The sequence below is a fragment of the Puma concolor genome, chromosome A3 (genome assembly GCF_028749965.1).
Source record: "Puma concolor isolate L17-30 chromosome A3, mPumCon1.1.hap2, whole genome shotgun sequence".
NCBI classification, from domain to species: domain Eukaryota; kingdom Metazoa; phylum Chordata; class Mammalia; order Carnivora; family Felidae; genus Puma; species Puma concolor.
In genome coordinates this window covers 123,286,453-123,305,611 of record NC_141669.1, presented here as the reverse complement: position 1 = coordinate 123,305,611, position 19,159 = coordinate 123,286,453, and the positions used below count along the sequence as shown (strand labels likewise).

At 43.7% G+C, this 19,159-nt stretch overlaps 1 protein-coding gene across 16 annotated transcripts in view; it reads left to right on the top strand.

Moving 5' to 3' along the window:
* The window catches only part of PTPRT (protein tyrosine phosphatase receptor type T), a 1,080,869-nt gene that overhangs the window by 905,950 nt on the left and 155,760 nt on the right, over window positions 1-19,159 (top strand). For 5 of the 16 annotated variants that reach the window (XM_086702237.1, XM_086702232.1, XM_086702236.1 and 2 more), the window contains one exon: window positions 10,539-10,568. The exons of 5 other annotated variants lie outside the window; for them this stretch is intronic. In XM_086702237.1, the coding sequence (XP_086558363.1) occupies window positions 10,539-10,568 (30 nt within the window). Of the gene's footprint in view, window positions 1-10,538; window positions 10,571-19,159 lie in introns of all 16 variants that reach the window. 6 more of the 16 variants (XM_086702229.1, XM_086702224.1, XM_086702230.1 and 3 more) reach the window with 3 other exon arrangements.

The window sequence follows — 19,159 nt, the reverse complement described above, 5'->3', positions numbered from 1 at the left end:
CATTGAGGACAGCATTGCATTGTCATATCATCATCAACCGTATGACCATATTGCAGGTATCAGTGACAAGTCAGCTATTAGATGAAGTCAAACATGAAGTCTGGTTTCTCTGGGGGCGATGGGCACATGTAAGATTGCTGACATGTTTCTTAGAGTCACAGACGCATTAGAGGCAGAGGTGAGCTGGGGATTGTCTACCTGGAAAAAGTAACTGATTTAATAGAATCTCATTCCTCTTTGATAGACCTGAAATGTTCTCATTCTTTGCCACTGATTTGTAAGTCAGATAAGCTCTTCCAATTTTGCTCTTTCTAAAGCCTGGCTTAACCCACGTCACCACCGTCTGTGAGCTTGTGAAGAAATTTCACTTCCTTCTCCACAGCTATTTCTGCAATGTGTGACTTCTCAGGAGGGAGGAAAGGGCTTTCTGTTTCCAGGGTGGGAACAAGTATAAAGAGAGCCCTTTGTGTGGCTTTAACCTCTATTGCGTGTCTTCATCATCTCTCACCTCTATCAAAACTGTCCATCAGACCCAACCAACAGGCATCACATGACCACCATTTGTCCCGAGAAGCAAAACTCAGATGTTTTGGCAGTGAGGCGGGTGGGTGGAGGTGGAGGCTGATCATTGTTTGCATATACAGTATCTTTTGGAGAAAAGAAGACCTTTTGCTGACCTACTTGATAGTGATAATTTACAGATAGGTGTAGGGCAAGGAAAGGAGAGGAGAGGAGAAAGAGAGCATAAAGGTAGGTCTACACACTTTCTAACCTACAGTGTCTTCTGATGTCTAGAGATGCCCCCAAAAGACAGTGGAGCATTTGGTGAGCTCCCTTAGGTCTTCTTACTCCAGCCCTGTGTAGAAGTATGGGGAAAACTTCATTGTTCAATTGAGTCTGTCACTATCTTACTGCTGGCCAGAATGCTGCCCACAGCTACCTAAAAAGAAGAGATATTACACAAAAAGAACCCCCAAATAATAGGCAGATCATCACAACTCAGGACCCTGGTGTGTCAGCATCTCTTCAGTGTCCCAGTGTGACCTAGAGTTCGTTCCTGGTTGCAGGAACTCTCAGAAGTCAAATGCCTGCTACGTCCTCTCCACTGATTTGAGCTGGGTCTTCTTCCTCACCTCTACAGACATGGGAGTAGTGGTTTCCTGTTTTCTCTGCTACTAAGGGATTCAGCTGGCTTGAAAACTTCCCCAAAGCTTCAGACAAAAGGTTTCAGTACACAGGAGATGTCCCTCGATTGTTCTGTAGAGTACATCATCACTGGCCTTATAGGGCTTCCTTGTGACTCCCTAAAGAGAGTCTTTCTCTTGCTTTTAGGTGTTTTCTTTTGTGATACTAAAATAGAAAGCCAACTGAGAATGGGCTAGAGATACAGAGGACCAAGGGAAGGACTTAATGAAAGCAGCTAAACAATTTACATTCCAAAGGTGGGGGTGGGCAATAGAGGGGTAGAGACATAGCCTGAGGGATGTTTTGTTGCTTGCTTGTTTTGTAATGGATAGAGAGGATGTTGAGAAATGTAAGGTTGCAGAAAGGGGTCTGAAATGTTGGGGGGTGATTCAATTTTTTTAACGTTTATTTATTTTTGAGAGAGAGAGAGAGACAAAGTAAGAACAGGGGAGGTACAGAGAGAGAGGGAGACACAGAAACCAAAGTGGGCTCCAGGCTCTGAGCTGTCTGTCAGCACAGAGCCTGATGCAGGGGGCTAAAACTCAGGGACCCATGAGATCATGACCTTAGGTGAAGTCACACACAACCAAATGAGCCACCCAGGAGCCCCTGTTGGGGGATGATTCAAACAGGATTCCCTTACAGTTTGCAAAAGATACAAGTTAAAGTATTTTTTTTTTTTGTAGTACCTTTGGCTGTTTGGAGAGGATTTCTTTGAATGCAGACCAATGCAGAATCAGGGCTACATGGAGATATAAAGGTTTACATGAGCATTATAAGAAGGGAGCCTGAAGCCCCTCCCTGATATATCAAGTTACCTACCAGGATATTGGATATTGGCTGGATGATTGGCTCCATCCTTTACTCCTGGTTCCCTTGATCACATTTGGACCTCAGAATGGTCTAGAATGGGTTTCTGTATGCACCTAGGTAATAGAACATACCTCCTTTTCATGACCACCCTGTTGAGTTTTGAAATAGAGACTCATTACTACAGTCCTGGTCATCTTCTTCCCTGGCCTCCTCCCTTTAGAATTGCTAGACATCTGGGGCACCTGGGTGGCTCAGTCAGTTGGGCGGCCAGCTACAGCTCAGGTCATGATCTCACGGTCTGTGAGTTTGAGCCCCGTGTTGGGCTCTGTCCTGAGAGCTCAGAGCCTGGAGCCTGCTTCTGATTCTTTGTCTTCCTCTCTTTCTTCCCCTTCCCTGCTTGCTCTCTGTCTGTGTATTTGTGTGTGTGTGTCTCTCTCTCAAAAATAATAAACACTAAAAAAAGAATTGCTGGACATCCTCTCCCAAAGAAATGTGCAGCCAAAGGGTTGCTAGGCCACCCCTGTGGTCTCTTGGCTTACTACCTTAGGGCTCTGGGAGCTTTCAATGAAAATTAAGGTGGCAAGCTCAAGCCTTAATGCCTTAACCTTGATGTCTGAAGGTATTTATTAGCCACTCACATATGGGAAGTTCTACATTTTAATGTTTGTTTGGGGGGATATGCTCATATGGGCTCATGCCCACAAGCTTGCCATAGTCCTAGTTTATTCCTTGGGACATACTTCCTAAAGTCTAAGCATGGTCCTCCAAGGCTTAAGGCATAACCATTTACTCTTGCATGGGGAAACAGTGAAGCCAGGTTAAGCAGGATTCTTTGGTATATTTGTACCCCAAGCCTTGTCTGGATCCTCTATTAACTTTTCATTCCCTTTTTACTTTTCAAATGGAAACTGAGCAACTTTTAGGAGACCTTTTTGAAGTCAATTCCCACACATGGGTCTAGCCACTTCCTTCTCCCCTCCTCCTCCCCCTGCCCAGCTCTTTCTGGTCTAGCCTCAATTTTCTCCCAACCAGGTCTGTCCAGATAGTAACTTTTCCAGGAATGAATTTGAAGTATCTTGAGTTTGAGATATGAGAGTCTACTTTGAGATAAATGTGCATCTCTTGGTGTACTTTGATACTCTGTGACTTCAGTCTGCCCCAGAAGTTCCCAGTCTCATGGGCACATACATCTTGTTTTTGTGGACTGGGAAGCAGAAAAACTGGGTCCCATTTATGTGTTGTTTGCCTTGGAGATGCAACAAAGCTCAGCCTTTCCTTTCTCACCTGTGACATGTGGCTAATCCTATGGGGTTGTTCTAAAGATCAAATGAGCTAATGGTCTGGACAGGCTTTATTTCCTATCCCTGCCTAAGTGGTCATAATGCACAGTATTAACAGAGGCATTCATCTCACACATGACCATCACCTGTACCAAGCCAGCTCCTATGCTAATATGCGAAGAGCAGTACTGCAATCAATACACATCATCTAAGCTAATTTGTTTATTTTCCATTTAAACTGTCACCATATTGTGATTTTAATACTACAAATAATCATGGTAGGATAGGACATTGGTACACCTTTGTTTGTTTGAGAAGAGGAAACTGAAGTTCAAAAAGGTTTATAAGTTGCCCAGGGTTTTGGGTACAGTTGAAATACAAAACCAGGCTCTGTGACTCCAGAGTTAACTGAATGCTGTTACCTTCTATTCTATTAGTCCACGCAGACTGGTAGAAAGTAAGTGAATCCTGAAATAGGAAGCCGGCAACCCAGGTTCAGGGGTCATTTTCTACTGCTCTCTGCTGTAATGCATATTGTGTCCCTGAATCAAATGTCAGGTGTTTGTGTTCACCTACAAGTTTCCTGTCACTCTCTAACCCTCAGCCCCAAGTTCTTCCAAGTAGGACTCCCAACTAATACCTCTAACATGAGTCTTCCCACAAGCCCCCAACCCCAGAAAGATGCATTGATACTCCCCTGCATGTAGCCACTGTACCATGTACACAGGTCTTCAGGTGTGAATTTAGCCATGTGATGGTTGTCATTTTGCTGGCCTCAAGGTGAAAATGACCTGAGAGGGCAGGATCTTCTGCTTTAGCCTTTTCTCACCCTGTATCATCTGCCTCTGGACATCTGCCTTGAAAACCCCTCAAGGTTTTCATGGTCAAAGCCCAAATCATCACCTGTCCACCGACCTGCTCACAGTCCTGTGTCCCCATCTCAGTGGCAGGCATTCCCTCTCACTCCATCAGCCAAACTGATAGGGTTGCTTCGCCCTGATACTTCTGAACCCGCATCTTTACCTTCTCTTGGTCACACCCTCTCCTCACTCCCTGCACTGCCCCTTCCCTGGTGGAGGTCCCCATAGCTCTATTGTATGAGTCTCCTCCCCAGCCCCGCCCCTCCAACCCATCCTCCACAATGCAGCCAAAGTAACATTTCAGAAAGGAAACTTGTACTCCCAAACCTGCTGTCTAAAATCCCTTGATGGCTTCTCCTGCCTTATAACAATAGTTCCTGGGGTAGAGATGAGAAAAGAAGCACATGCTTTAGGACATCTGGAGAATTTTGTCAAGCTGCGCTGTCCCCCTGCTCACAGTAACTCTGGAACATTTCCTAAAGTCTTACTCTACTGTTATACCCTTGCTTGTGAAGCTTCCTCCTCATTCAATACCTGTGTACCTTAGTTCCATGTGACCACATTCTACCCCTGTTTAAGATCTAATTCAAAAGCTGCCTTCTCCAGTAAACCCTTCCTGACCTCCAATCTAGACACAATCTCTTCACCATCTGGATCCCCTCTGTGAGGATCCATATTGTATCCTGTTATATTTGTCATTTGTATTCATGTCTTATCTCCTTTACTAAACCATCAGCTGTCTATTCTGATTCATCCTTATTACAAATGTGCCATGTGGATACTGGGGATTCCCTAAAAACATGTTGAATGGAGGAGTCTGGTGAAATTAGAACAGATGGGGCCCAGAATTAACACTCCATCCCTTGGGCAGGAAAGCTTCACTCAGGACATAGACCTAAATATCAACATGGAGCACCAAGAATAAGTCCAGTCCTGTGGTGAGGGTGTAAGACTAAAAGGGCAGCATAGGAAAGATATAGCATGATCTGAGCCTTCAGGGAACACACTATCAAGGGGGGAAAAAAAAGAGTGAGTCAATAGGGAAAGGGAACTTGTGGGTCAGCCAAAAGAGACTGTGCCACTATGAGATTATAGTGTGCTGCAGATCACAAAGCTGAAATGTGGAATTGAAGGAAAGTGCCCCAAATCACATAGCTAATAAGTGGCAGAGCTGGGTCTCAAACTTGGCCCGTCTGATAATGGATATGACACTCTTAAACACCTGAATGTCTAGCCTGAATGAAATATAAAATAGGACTTGGTGAGATGCTGAACTGTAAGTCATGATTTTGAGTGGTTCGTTGCAGTGGGCGAACAGCCCAAATTAAGGATGTCATGCTGTTTTGTCCACCCCATTCTAAACAGCTCCTTGCTCCATCCACTGAAAAGTGAATCCTTCTGTTTGCACTCCCTACGTAGCCACTCAGGCCAGAAACTTGGAGGTCCTCTTCAGTATGCTCACATTTAATCACCTATTTTCACTTTCACATCTCCTTCCCCATGGCCATTACGAGATAGGCCCCCAACATCTCTTGCTTTGACCTCTGCAGCAGCATTCATGACCCCAGTCCCTCTCCCCTACAACTTTATTCTCACACTTCTGCCAGAATCATTCATCTAGAAAAATATTTGGTCGCTGGTACTTCCTATGCCCAGTGGTGTTGAGACTGAGCTCCATAAGCTCTTTGGGAACTAAGACCTGCCAACATTTTGACATTCTCACCTTGCTAACTGACCTAACCATTCTATAAACAGTTCCATCTTCCTGGAAATACCCTTCCTCCTACTCCATCTAAATGCTCCTTGACTTTATAACTCAAGCATCATAGACTCTAGGCCACCTTATCTGTCCCCCTCCCCACCCTTCCCCCCTGAATATGGTCCCACTGCTCCCTGTGTTGTCACAATACCATTTATCACTCCAGAAGACACTAGAGCCTAGTGGTTATTAATGGAGGCTCCTAAAGTCAGACTGCTTGGATTCTCATCCCATACTCAACTATGTAAACTTGAGCAAGTTGTCTAAGCTTCACTTTCCTCATCCTCAAAACAAGGATAATAATGCTTCATAGTGAGGATTAAATAAAATAGTCCACATAATGTACTAGATCAGTACCTGGCACATTAGTGACCTCCTGCTGTTTAAGTGGTAGCTCTTATTATTTGTTTTATAAGCTCCTTATCTGGCTCCCTCATCAGACATTTGGGCTGGATCAAGATCTCATTTGTCTTTCTATCTCTGGTACTTAGCAGGGAGCAGGCACACGTAGTAGGCCCTTGAGAAGTTTTTGCTGAGTTGATGATGGAAAGATGGACGAGTAGATGATAGATGGATTGTTGGATTAAAGGGAAGATGAGTGGATGGATGAATAGATGAGTGTGTGGGTTTATGGGCTAGATGGATAAGTGGGTGGATAAATTGCTAAGTGGGTAGATGGATGGATGGTTAGATGGGTAGAGGGATGGGTGGTTGGATGCATGCATAGATGGATACATGGATAGGTAGAAGGGTGGATGGGTAGGTTCATGAGCTAGACGGATAGGTAGATGATCAAATGGATGGTTAAATGGACAGCTCAGTCCTGTTTAGTATGGAACAAAGGAAAGTTGTGCCTCGCATCAGTTTTGTCAGCCAGCTGAAAAGAAGATTGTGTAATATGTGATTTATTAAGTTTGGAGTTGTTTTTGGTTTTTTTTTTTTTCCTAAGCACAGCTGTCTTCCTGCTCAGGATTTTTGGTCTCAGGCAATCTGTTACTTACAATATCACTGTATCCTTGTGAATTTAGACCTTCAGTAAAACTTCTTCAAGCCTCAGAGAAAACACACATGTATACTGTGTTTTGGCCACACAGAAAAGAACTATAATCCTTGCCCTGGAAGACTTTGCAATGTAATTGGGAAAAGATACTCAATTAATAGAAGTTTGTCAGTTGCTGTTAATCTGGAGTTGCCTTAAGGCTGGGTCAGGGATAGCACTGGCTTTTGATGACAACCAGGATAACTCAGAAAAGCTACTTTGAAGAGGTGGTTTGAAGATAGGGAAGTGTGTTGTCCTGAGGAGGTGGCCCAACCATAGGTAAATCCTGAAGCTTGGAAGCAGAGAAGCCCAGAAGGTCCAGAATATTGAGTGCAGCCTGGGGCCCAAGAGCACAGCCTGGGGCCCAAGGGCACAGCCTGGGGCTGCTGATGGTGAGGAAATCTGGCTCAGGATGGAGGCCTTGCCATTGGCCCCAAACTGCACAACAGCAGTAGGATCCTCACTATGAGTGAGGAGTGACCCCTTAGAGCCTCAGATACCTCAACCAAAAATGAGAAACATAATGCCTGCTCCATGGGGTTATGGGGAGGATTAAAAGATTTAAGGCACGTGTCATATCAATGCCAGACCCACTGTGCTGCTCAACATACACCTGTTTCTTCCTTCATATAGGCAGCATAGGCTGGTGGTCAAGTACGTGGGCTTAGACCCATGTTGTTGTCCAGCTTTAGAGCCTCATTGCTATCAAGTCCAGTTACTAGCTGCAAGATCTTAAGCATGTTACTTAACCTTCTCTGCCTCAGTTTCTTCATCTGTGGCTGATAATAATACCCACCTGTCAGGGTGGTTGTGAGGAATACATGAGTTAATATATGAGAGCCTAGAACAATGCCTGACACATAGTAAGTGCTACGTAAGTATTTTCTCTTCTTTTAATACTATTTTAAATATTCCTAAAGAGGTGAACACTTTGTTCCTGGTTACCGGAGTGAGAAGCAGCAAACCTTATATGTATGGATAAGGTGGGGGCATAAATTCCCCTTTACTGAGCACTCATAATGTCAGGTGTTTAGCTTAATATAATTTACTTAAAATACTTTATATATTATATATCTTATATAATCTGAATATGATTTAGATTAATCTAATATTAATGCCCACTTTTGGGAATAGGTAATTATCACTCCCAACTTTGACATGGAAAAACTGAGACTCAGAGATACCTAAATAGTGACTTATCAAAGACATGTAGTTAGCAAGTGGTGGTGCTGGGATGCTAAGACATCACATTTCCACTCCGCAAAGATGTTTAGGCTGGCAGCCATCCATGCCATTCACCATGGTACATGGATCAGGAAACACAGGGCCAGGGGGAGGAACATTGCCCAGAATGTCACAGTGAGCAAGTGAAAGTTCTGGGATCAGAACCCTGCGCTCTCGATTCTCAGCCTGCTTGTTCTTGACAGAATGGGGAACATACATGTCTAGAAGTCTTCATCAAATGGATCCTGCACTTTCTTCCCCAAGGAATCAAATTTCCAGTCACGGGACCACAGAGCCAGCAATGAAGGAGAGGAATGATCTCCTTACAGCATGAACCTGTATGCTTGGTGGGAGGGATTTGGTGACTTACATGGGCTCTTCCACTCCCACCCATCACGGCAGGGAATTCTTCAACCCTTTCATCATCTAGGGTCCCTGTTCATCTGACCCAAGACACTGAACAGTTTTATGAGTGAACAGATCTTGCTGCACTGTGGCTCATTTTCCCCAGCCCAGCTTCACAAGCAGGCATGGAGCTGCTTTTCTGCCATGACTTCTTAGCTCTCAGAGTCACTTATCTTCTGTAGCTGGAGTTGGGCTCTCCTGATAAATAAGAGAAAGCCTAGAGATCGCCTGCCTAGAGGTCACCCTGCTTAGAGGCTTTGGCCACTTCGAACTTGAGAGGGAGAAATTTGAGGCTCTGAGGACATGTTCCCATCCTGCAGATATAAAACTGTATCTTCCTGTGCCAAGCAAACTGGATAACACTTGCAATTAACCAAATAACTCAAGAGGGAAGGGAACTTTTCTTGCCTATTCAGATGGATATTTGGGGACCTTAATTATCAGCAATTTTTCTCAATCCACAAATGTGTCACTTATTGTCAGTGCGGCTAAGTCTGTAAGATAAAAGCATTCCTATTTATTTTCCTACAAAATACAAAAAGTTATAACAAAGGGAATATCGTGGACTTGTTTGAGATTTTTATTATTCAGAAGCCAAGAGCTAGAAGGGACATCAGAAAGAGATTGCAGGTAGTGATTTTTCAAACATTCTTTTGGAGAGTGGAATTCTTAGTCATGTGACATTTTAAATGAAACTCCAATTTATAAAAGAGGTAAAAATGGAGAAGAAGTGCTTGCTGGCTTTCATGGATAAGCAATCCTACCTGCTCAGTTTCCGCCTATCCCATTTCAGTGAGGCTACTGTACAGAGCCCCCAGGATCCTGCACACACAGTTTTTAAAACTAATGGTCTGGTTCAGCTCATCTGAGGATCAGATAAGGAAATAAAGGCACAGAGAATTTTTTTAAGGTTGTAGTCTATTTAGATTGAAAGTTGGAATTCCTTTCTCTTCGTCCAGTGCTTTTTAATGATGAAGTTTGAATTTTGTTCCGGTTATCTACTGATAGGTAACAAACTTGAATTTTAGTGACTTATATTTCTTATGAATCTATGGTCTGGTTAAGGCTTAAAAGGAATGACTTGTTTTGTTCCATGATACCAAGGGTCTCAATCGACATAATCCAACTGATGAGGGCTAGCTGGATATCTCTCTTCATACAGTTTTAGGGTCTCTCTACAGGATCTTTTCAGCATGGCTACCTCAAGATACTTAGACTTCCTACATGGAGAGTCAGAGTTCCAACTCAGAGTTCAAAATACCCAGGCAGAGCTACAAGTCTTCTTCCTCATCTATCCTAGAAAGTCCCAGAATGTAATTCTTACCACATTCTTTTGGTCACATAGGGCCATTCCTGCTTCAGTGTGGGAAAGAGCTACACATGGGCATGCATACTGGGAAGCGTGGATCATTGGGGAGCCATCTTTTTTTGGGGGGGGAGCCATCTTGAATGCTGCTACCTGATTACCTTGCTTTTGGCAAGACCTTACCTGACTTATTTAAATAGGTTCTGATGCAGTTTGACCTGAAACAGAGAACATAAAGTCATTATGGCTTTCCTTAGATCTTAAGGGAACTGTCACGTGAAGAGTGGTAGAGTAGTTCTAGAAGGCCACAGAAATATGACCCAGGACCAAAAAGTCGTAATTACAAGGAGGCTAGTTTTGACTGACTATAGAAAAGGACTTATAAACAATTAAAACAGCCAACATTAGATGTGGCTTTCTCTGCATGAGTAGTGAGTTTCTCCATCATAAGAGAGGTCTCTCTCATTCCTTCTACCACTGGAAGTATTTGATTCTCAGCAAAGATGATTAGGAGAGAAACTTGCATCTCCTTGAACTTTGGGATGCTGAAATACTATGTGCATTTCTAAGAATCAAGATTTCATATAAATCTAATTCTTGTTTGTTTGTCTTTTCTTTTTCCCCTTTTTTGGACATTTCCTTCATCTGACTGCCCATCAATATATAGAAGAAATGCTTATTCCTACTCCTATTACTTGTAAGTATCGACCCGGGGAAACTTTGCTTCGTGCCCTGTAAGGGAACCTGTAGCATGCATTTCCTGCACCAACCAAGTGTCTGTTGGTTTCTCATACTCACTTCTGTCTAAGTCATCTGTAACCCCAAAGTTTTTATTTCCCATAGATGTTTTCCATTTGAAAATGCACTGTCATTGTTGCATTGTTGATGTCTGTTATGTTTCTTCCATCTTGGACTCCTCCCTCCCCGTCCCTCCCACCTTTGTTTGGAGCTGTGAAGGGCTGTTTCTCCTTTGGCAGTGTCGTTTTATAGTTAGAAATCCCCAAATTTCAAGAAGAGGTCAACCTAATCCCCCTGCAGGACTTGCAGACATAAAACAGAATCACAGATCTCAGCAACTTCAGAGCCCATTTATGTCTACTTGGGGAATGTGTCGCCTTAAGGGGCTCAAAGGTTAGAGAGAAATTCATTGGCTGTTTCCACTATTTCAGCAAGTCTACAGGGAAATGGGACTTTACCTAGAACCAGCTTCATAGGTGACAGAAACATCTGAGGTCTTTGGGCTGGAATTATCTCAGTCTGGTGTTTGGCAATAGTTATCTCCTGTTATCAATGCATTTTGTTGGTAGTTATGTGTGGGCTGTTGCCTGTCAATTTTTTTGCACTTTCTAAATAAAAATGATGATTTTTCTCATTATTAAATCAGACATTTTGAAAACATGAAGGTAAAGGGAAAGAAAAACTACACGAATAGATCCTTGGTATGAAAAGTTAAGAAAACCACTGAAGTAATCCCATATCCTTAATATGCATTTCCAGTGTTTGAACATTGAGGTCCAGAGAACTGTGTGAAATCACACATCCAGTGGGATTAAAACTCGGAATGTCTGGCTTCTGGCAAAGTGTATTGTCCATCATTCCATGTCTAGCTCTACCCCGGCATACCCCGCCTTACGAGAGAGGCCATGCCTGTTAGTGACCATCTGCTGAAGCCTTCACAGATGCAGATTTAGCCAGCAAAAGGCTCTCCCACGCCCTGTGCTCAGTGTTTCGGTCTAAGGTCAACAGGCTAGGCACTGAGTAAATAAGATTCTGGTGCCACCACCATCATGTTCTATAGGAACCGATGGACCCCACCATCAACACTGAAAGTACCAGAGAACCTGTTTTGTTTGTTCATTCACTCATCTGGCAAACATGCATTGAACATGTTCATTATGTTCTAGACACTGTGGATGGAGAGATGGCCAGGACTTTGAGCGCTACCTTCTTAGTGTTCAAGCCTGTCTGGGGACTAGTGTAAAATCAAATGCTTGAAATGTTGGCTGAGACGCACCTATATGTACTGTCCTATAGAGGCATTTACTCAGGTGACTAATTTTTTAATGGGGCAGGGGATAGTTACCAGTGTTTGTAGGGATGGATTTGCCCACTCCTGAAGAAACAAGAATTCTAAACAGAGGGAACCGCATCTGCAAAGGCACAGGGGTTAAAATGATATGGTGTGTTGTTGCTGTGGTGAAGAGAATGAGCTTCAGGAATCATGCAGCTCTGGGTTCAAGCCACATCTTTGTCACACACCAGTTATGAATCCTTGAGGAAATCCTCAGAACTCCTTTAGCCTTATTTCTCTTAACTCTAAAATGGGGTAACAGTGCCTAACTCAGGGAATGAGGGATTTTATAAAGTGCCTCGCACAAAGTTGGCACTAATGAAATGTTAGTTTTCTTTATTTCCTTTTGTAGAAACCATAAGGGGTCAGGAAAATAGTGGTGGCCCCTGGGAGTTCCTCTGGCCTTCGAGAGGTTCTTCTGGCACCAGTGTTCCACAGTAGTTACAGGCATGCGATGACCCATCCCTGTCTCTGGGCACCTCACCTCCTCCGTCTGTTAGACAGTGTGCATAGCACTGTCTTTGGATGCCCACTTCATGTCAGGCACTGTGCTGGGTAATGTGGCAGAATCCAAGATGCACAGTGCAAGAGTATAGGAGACAGACTAGCAAGTACTTGTAGTTCAAGGTGCAGTGATAAACAGTTGTGCAGTTGTGCAAACTTAGAGTTCTAAGTCACAGATTTATTTAATGTTTATTTCTGAGAGAGAGAGAGAGCAAGAGAGTGCACACAAGCAGGGGAGTGGCAGAGAGAGAGGGGGACAGAGGATCCCAAAGCGGGCTCCGCACTGACAGCAATGAGCCTGATGTGGGGCTCAAATCACGAACCATGAGATCATGACCTGAGTGCAGTCAGACACTCGACTGACTGAGCCACCCAGGTGCCCCCTAAGTTACAGATCTTAGCGTGTGAAGCTCATGCCAGCTGGGGAACTAAACGTGGTTGAAGACTCAAAGGAGGAGAACTGGAAAGGCAGACAGAGAGGTAGGAGCAAAGCTTTAAGAACCAAGTCCGTTGCAGAAGGAAGATTTGACAGTAGAGATGCAGAGAGATGGCAGTGGAGAACGTGAGCGTGTCCCAGACATCTGAGCATCAGCAGTCATTTGTGCAGGTCATGGGGTGGGTTGAGGGACAAAGCCAGCCTAGAGCCCATGAGGAGGAGGATACTTCTTTTAACCACCAGACCCTAAAGCAGAGGAGAAACATGAGAGTGGCTACTTGAAGGGTGAGAAAGTCCTGGGCACTTGTATACAACGAAGTAGAGGAGTCTGTGCAGAGGAAGAGGCTGAAGATGCTTGTGGGGGGTGGGTGGTTAGGGGGAGGGCACGTCTGGAAGGGAAGGTCTGGAGGCAAAGTGGGGATAGGGAGCAGCCTCAGAGGGGAGGCACGACAGGTTCTGTGAGACTGTAGGATGGAGAGATGAATGTAGGCGGAGAAAAGGGAACAAAAAGGAAATGCTGACACCCATGATTTCCAGATTCAGAACTCCATTCTTAGGTGTAGACCCCAAGTGGGTGCTTTCAACCTGCCTGGAGAACCTCAGTTCTGTTCATGGACATCAGTACCTTGCTAGGGACAAGAAGTGGTAGCTATTCCTGGCTGACAAGGACACCCTTGAGGCACTTCTGTCTTTGCCATCCTGGGTATTTGCCAGCTGGTCAGAGCTGAGAGCACTGGGCTGCCAGATCAGAAGTAGCCAGGGGATTAGAGTGAAGAGGGACCAACAGAGTGCTAATAATGACCAGGATAAACAGAGCTGTAGACCAAAGGAACTGAGACCTAAGGACAGAGAAAAGTCTACAATGGGGCCCTTCATTGTCCAGCACATGCTACAAAATAGGGAGATAATGTGAGTTTTGTTGTCAGACCTAGATCCCGATTCTATGTCAGACTGTTCAGACCTTGAACATACATGGAACCACTCTGAGCCTCAGTTTCTTCATCTGCAAAGTGGTGATAACAATGTTAACTCCCCAGGTTTTTGCGTTTTTGCCAGGGCTGGTGAGAGGGTATACGTAGAGTGGCTACTACAAAGTAGCAGCTATGATTCCTTACATTCCGAGCTAACCGAAATGCCTCTCTAGAATGCCTTTTTGCTTTTCTCTATAGTAAAGAAGCTCCCAACCACTTCAGTGTCTGCTTTTTAAAAGGATATTAAGAGTTGGAATGTGTTCACAGATTAATTTATCTCAAGGTGTGTGATGGGCACTGTAATTGTTTCAAACAGAGACATTTTAGTGTAGCAGTTCTTGAAAAAGCACTAAGTTGTTTACCAACTGTTCCAGCAGAGAGAGAGCACTTAACTGTTCCACTTAGCCTTAGGTAAATGCCTGTACACGTGTCATGGAGACAGAAAACAGTGACCTGGGCTGGGCCTTGTCTGCAGAGACTCTGGAACTCTTGAGTTCCCATATCCTTCCCATCTTTCCCCATTCCAGCATATTTGAATCCTACATCTACCCTTCAAGGTCCAGATCTAACAGTGCTTCCTACAGGAAGTCTTCCCTGATTCTCTCCACCCACGGGAATGGTGCTTTTCTCTGAACTCTCACTGTAATTACTTGGTATCATGGGCAGGAAGGGGCAAATGTGTCTTAAGAATGTTTCTTGTTCTTTCTGGTTTTCCTCATGTGAATGAGAAGAGCAAGATGATATTAAAAGCCATAACAGCTGAAGTCAACAGGGAGATGGTCTGTTCTCAAAAAGAAAAGAAATGGCAACAATTTTTAGCTACCTCCAGACCCTTTCCCTTCCTTGCTTCTCTATCTTTAAGGCAACCTTTGCTCCTGTGCAGCCTCTGGGTCTCAGTTGACTAAGATGTAAAGTGGAGACTAAAAATGGGTACCTCGCAGAGATCTTTCAAGGATTCAAGGACATAATAAAACGCTTATTATGTAGTAGATCTTCAACCAAAGTAAGAAATCACCTCTGTTGGTCAGTGCATACACTTTTTCACATCATAGGCTGTTGCAAATCAAGTATTGTTGCCTCAGTACATGTAAAGAGGAATTTAAAATGATTATATCAAGAGATACTCAAAAAGCTTTTTATGTAATTCATCAGCCACTTCAAATAAAAATGAAGAAAAGATAGGAATTGAAGGAAACCATTTAGAGATGATAAGTATCAATTACCAAAAGCTGACAGCAGACATGTTGACAAGCAGAAGGGAAAGGTGTCACCATGAGGGCCAGGCAGAGATGGCAGCCATGTTGCTGTGCAGCCAAGGGGAGGACTGTGATGAGAACTGATTCCTGCCCCCTCAACCCCCCTGGAGCAGCTCGGTCCCCTTGAAAGTGCAGCCTGGGAATCTGCATCTTAGCACACACCTCAAGTTCTTATTTTGCATGCCTACTTTGAGAGCAGCTTTTCTCCTGACACCCTTACATCACCCCGATACAACTGTCCCTTTCTCAATATCACACCTTTGCACTTGGCCCTCTTCCTGGGATGCCTAGCCACCCTCTGTGCCTGGAAAATTCCAACTGAAGGGGGAAATTGCCATTCGTATTTAGGCAGACCGTGTCCGTGTCCTCACCTTTGTTGTTGCATCCAGCCTTCATTCATTTGTCCCCTGACTCACTCATTCACGAACAATTCTTAGGTTATTCTGCCCGTGGTGTATTTGCACGTCTGTCTCCTTGTTGACAAGGACTGTGTGTTACTCATCTTTCATTTCCTGATGACTAACTTGGAGCCCAGAACAAATCAGACATCATCAGACTGTGTCGATTACTTGAATGAGTGCACCCAGGTGGGTGTATGTGTGAGGTTGCTACCCCCATTTTGTTTTCTCTCCCATTGAATTATGCTTTTCCATTCTCCTGAAGATAGTATCCATCTTCATACATTTTGGGCATATGGTGATGGGGGGGGGGGTGTCTTTCAGATCAGATGTATTTTTGTAATTTTATATTGGTTTTAGGTTTAGAAATGTTGTACTTGCATTTCCCAATTATAAATGCATAAAATTAATGAATACTGCCACAATGCAGTGGGCTAGATCATGTGCACAGATAGATTTGGATAGGGATTGCAACTGAATGGATGCTTTATTGTTCACTCTATTGAATTAGAGTCTAAACACATCAGTCATAAATACCAAACAGAGCAAATCTATAAGTCAGAGGCTCTGTCAACTTAATCAGGGAAGATACAAATGAGCATTTCTCCTCCAAAGAAGATAGAAGATGTGCATACTTCAGTTTTAAGTTTATACTTTAAGTTTTAAAACCCAACTAGGTTTTAGTGATGCCTTGAGGCTTGGAAAGGTCTGCCTGTGATTCTGCTTCTGTTCTGTAAATGCATTTGAACTTTGTAAAGCAGATAAACAGGAGTATGGGGAATACTGCTGACAGAAAGCAGTGACATACCAAAATGTGGTTGGAAAGAGAAGTTCTTGTGGAGAAAGTTACAATGTGCTACTCACAGCTCCCTTCACGAATGAAGGACTTTGGGTGGATACCCCGTAGTGTGATTATAAGAGCAGAGGGTAGTTCTATTTTTTTATTTTTTGAGGCACCTCCGTACTGTTTTCCACAGTGGCTGCCCGAGTTCACATTGCCACCAATAATACACGAGGGTTCCTTTTTCTCCACATCCTCACCAACACTTGTTGTTTCTTGTGTTTTTGATTTTAGCCATTCTGACAGGTGTAAAGTGATACCTTATTGTGGGTTTGATTTGCATTTCCCTGATGATGAGTGATGTGGAGCATCTTTGTACGTGTCTGTGTGTCTTCTTTGGAAAAATGGATAAAGAGGTTGTGGAAGTGTATGTGTGTGTGTGGGGGGGGGTATAAAACGTATATGTATATAAAATGGAATATTACTCAGCCATAAAAAAGAATGAGATCTTGCCATTTGCAACAACATGGATAGATCTAGAAGGTGTAATGCTAAGTGAAATAAATTATCTGAAGAGAGACAAATACCATATGATTTCACTCATGTGGAACTTAAGAAACAAAACAGAAAAAAAGAGACCACCAACAAAAAAAACTTCCTGAATACAGAGAACAAACCACTGGTTACCAGAGACGAGGTGGTGGTGGGGATGGATGAAATAGATAAAGGAGATTAAGAGTACACTTATCTTGGTGAACAGTGAGAAATGTATAGAATTGTTGAATTATTATGTTGCATACCTGAAACTAATATAATACTATATGCTTCAATTTTTAATTAAAAAAATTGTTTTTTAAAGAATGAAAGACTTACTCCCCTAGTGACCAGAATTACTGCTGGTAGACAACTCTTGGCTGACAGCCCCCTTTGGGATCATTTTTCCTTCAGAGCTGCTTCATCCAAGGTCATCCAGTAGCTATTCAGTACAGGGGTGTGAGAGTCACCCCAGCTTCAGAGCTTCCCATGGGGTTGCCTTAAGTCTTCATTTCCCATGCATCACCAAGTTCCCCTTCCACCCACTCTTTCCCTTCCCTTCCCTCGCCTGTCTTTTCCTTTCCCTCCCATGGATGTTGACCCCAGAAGCGCCTCCTAGTTCATCTCCTGCCTGTCAGTCTCTGTCTCAGAGTCCAATTCTCAAGGAGCACAGTCTGCCACATTTCCATTGGCTTCTCTTCCATTTGTCCACTGGAGACAAGTGGATTTGAGTATGTGGCATGCCCCTCCCCTGCACGTGCACGTATCATTGCCTGTGGACCCTCTGTGTACCAACTAATTGGGGTCCCCACTTGTTGCCTGCTGATGATAAGTAAACTCTAAAAACTTCATCCTTGGGCACTCATTCATTCACAGGCATTTGCTCTTCTTTGGGCTGTGGGCATCACCATGCATAGCTCTCGCCTGGGGGAGCTCACTGTGCATCACAAAAGTGACTGTAGCTTTTGCTGGACCAGCCAGAGGAGAGAGCGAGGGTCAGAAGTGCCCACCACCATGCTCCTCAAGGCCCTCCAGGGCAGGATGGGTTTAATTCTGAAAGCCCTTGCCTTTAGCAAGCATCCCCAGAGTGGGAACGACGCTTTCAGCTAGGGCTGTAGCAAAGATAGGATCCTGAGGGGCTCAAACTGGAAAATGCCTTTCTAAACGTTTCAGTGTAGTGCTTTTAATGGAAGGAAGTGCTTTAGTTAAGCTCTGTAATGTTGATAATGATGATAATGATTATGTCGTGTTTGTATATACAGCCTTACCTCTTCCAAAGTGCTTTCCCACTTAGTACCTAGGTGTCTGGTTGGGCTTGGAGGCACTTAGCAAGGTATTATTGGATGGATGCCTATGCCGTGCAGGAAAGAGCCCCAGCATCCTGGCTCTGCACCTTCAGGAACTTGACTGAGTCCCACCTTCAGTGTCTTATCTGTAAAATGGGGGTAATAACATCTACATTGCTGTTTCCGTGACATATTCTTTCATTCATGAGCATTTACTGAGCAGTTGTTCTTTTGTGCTAAGTACCGAGCCAGGCATTAAGTATTTAGAAAGAAATACTCTTCTTTCAGGAAGCTCACAGCTTAAAAGGCAACTTTCACATATTAAAAAGTTATAAAATAATGTTGTATATACTTGGAAGAGGAGAATGAAGACATGGCAGAGGGAAGAAGTCACTGAATCTGCTTTGAGGAAAGACACCTCTGGACCAACTTAAGAGGGTGCCTCACCAAAGAAATGATACCCACATTTCTCTTTGGCCTCACTGTCTAGAAATACACACACACACACACACACACACACACACACACACACGCATGCACACATTGTATAACTAAATAGATTACATGCTGGGGAATGAGTTGGGAACAAAGAAATAGAGTAGAGAGGGAAAGAAAAGAGGAAGGAGAAAGTGTGAATCCCAGTGCCACTACTTAGCAGCTGTGAATCCTGAGCGTTCTGAGTTTGTTTCTTATCTGTATAATGGGAATTTTAGTGCTCACTTCATGAGATTATCTTAAGAAATTAAATGATATAATGTCTGTGCCAGGGGAATGGTTGTCTTTTATTAAACGGCAGAACTGAGCTGGGACATAGCCGTGGTGGGTGGTGTCGGGGGTTGGGGGAAGATAGAAGTTGTAACTTCCAAATGTAAGTTAAATGGAAGAAGAATTTGCCCAATAGAATGAAGAGGGTCTATTGTAGATAGTGGTTCTTAAACTCACAAAATGTCTCCCTGAGTAATCGGATAAGACATGCCTCCTCCTAGCATCTGTCCATGCGGATATCGGTGAGAGAGGTCAGAGTCAGTTAATGATTCTGGCCAGCGTCACG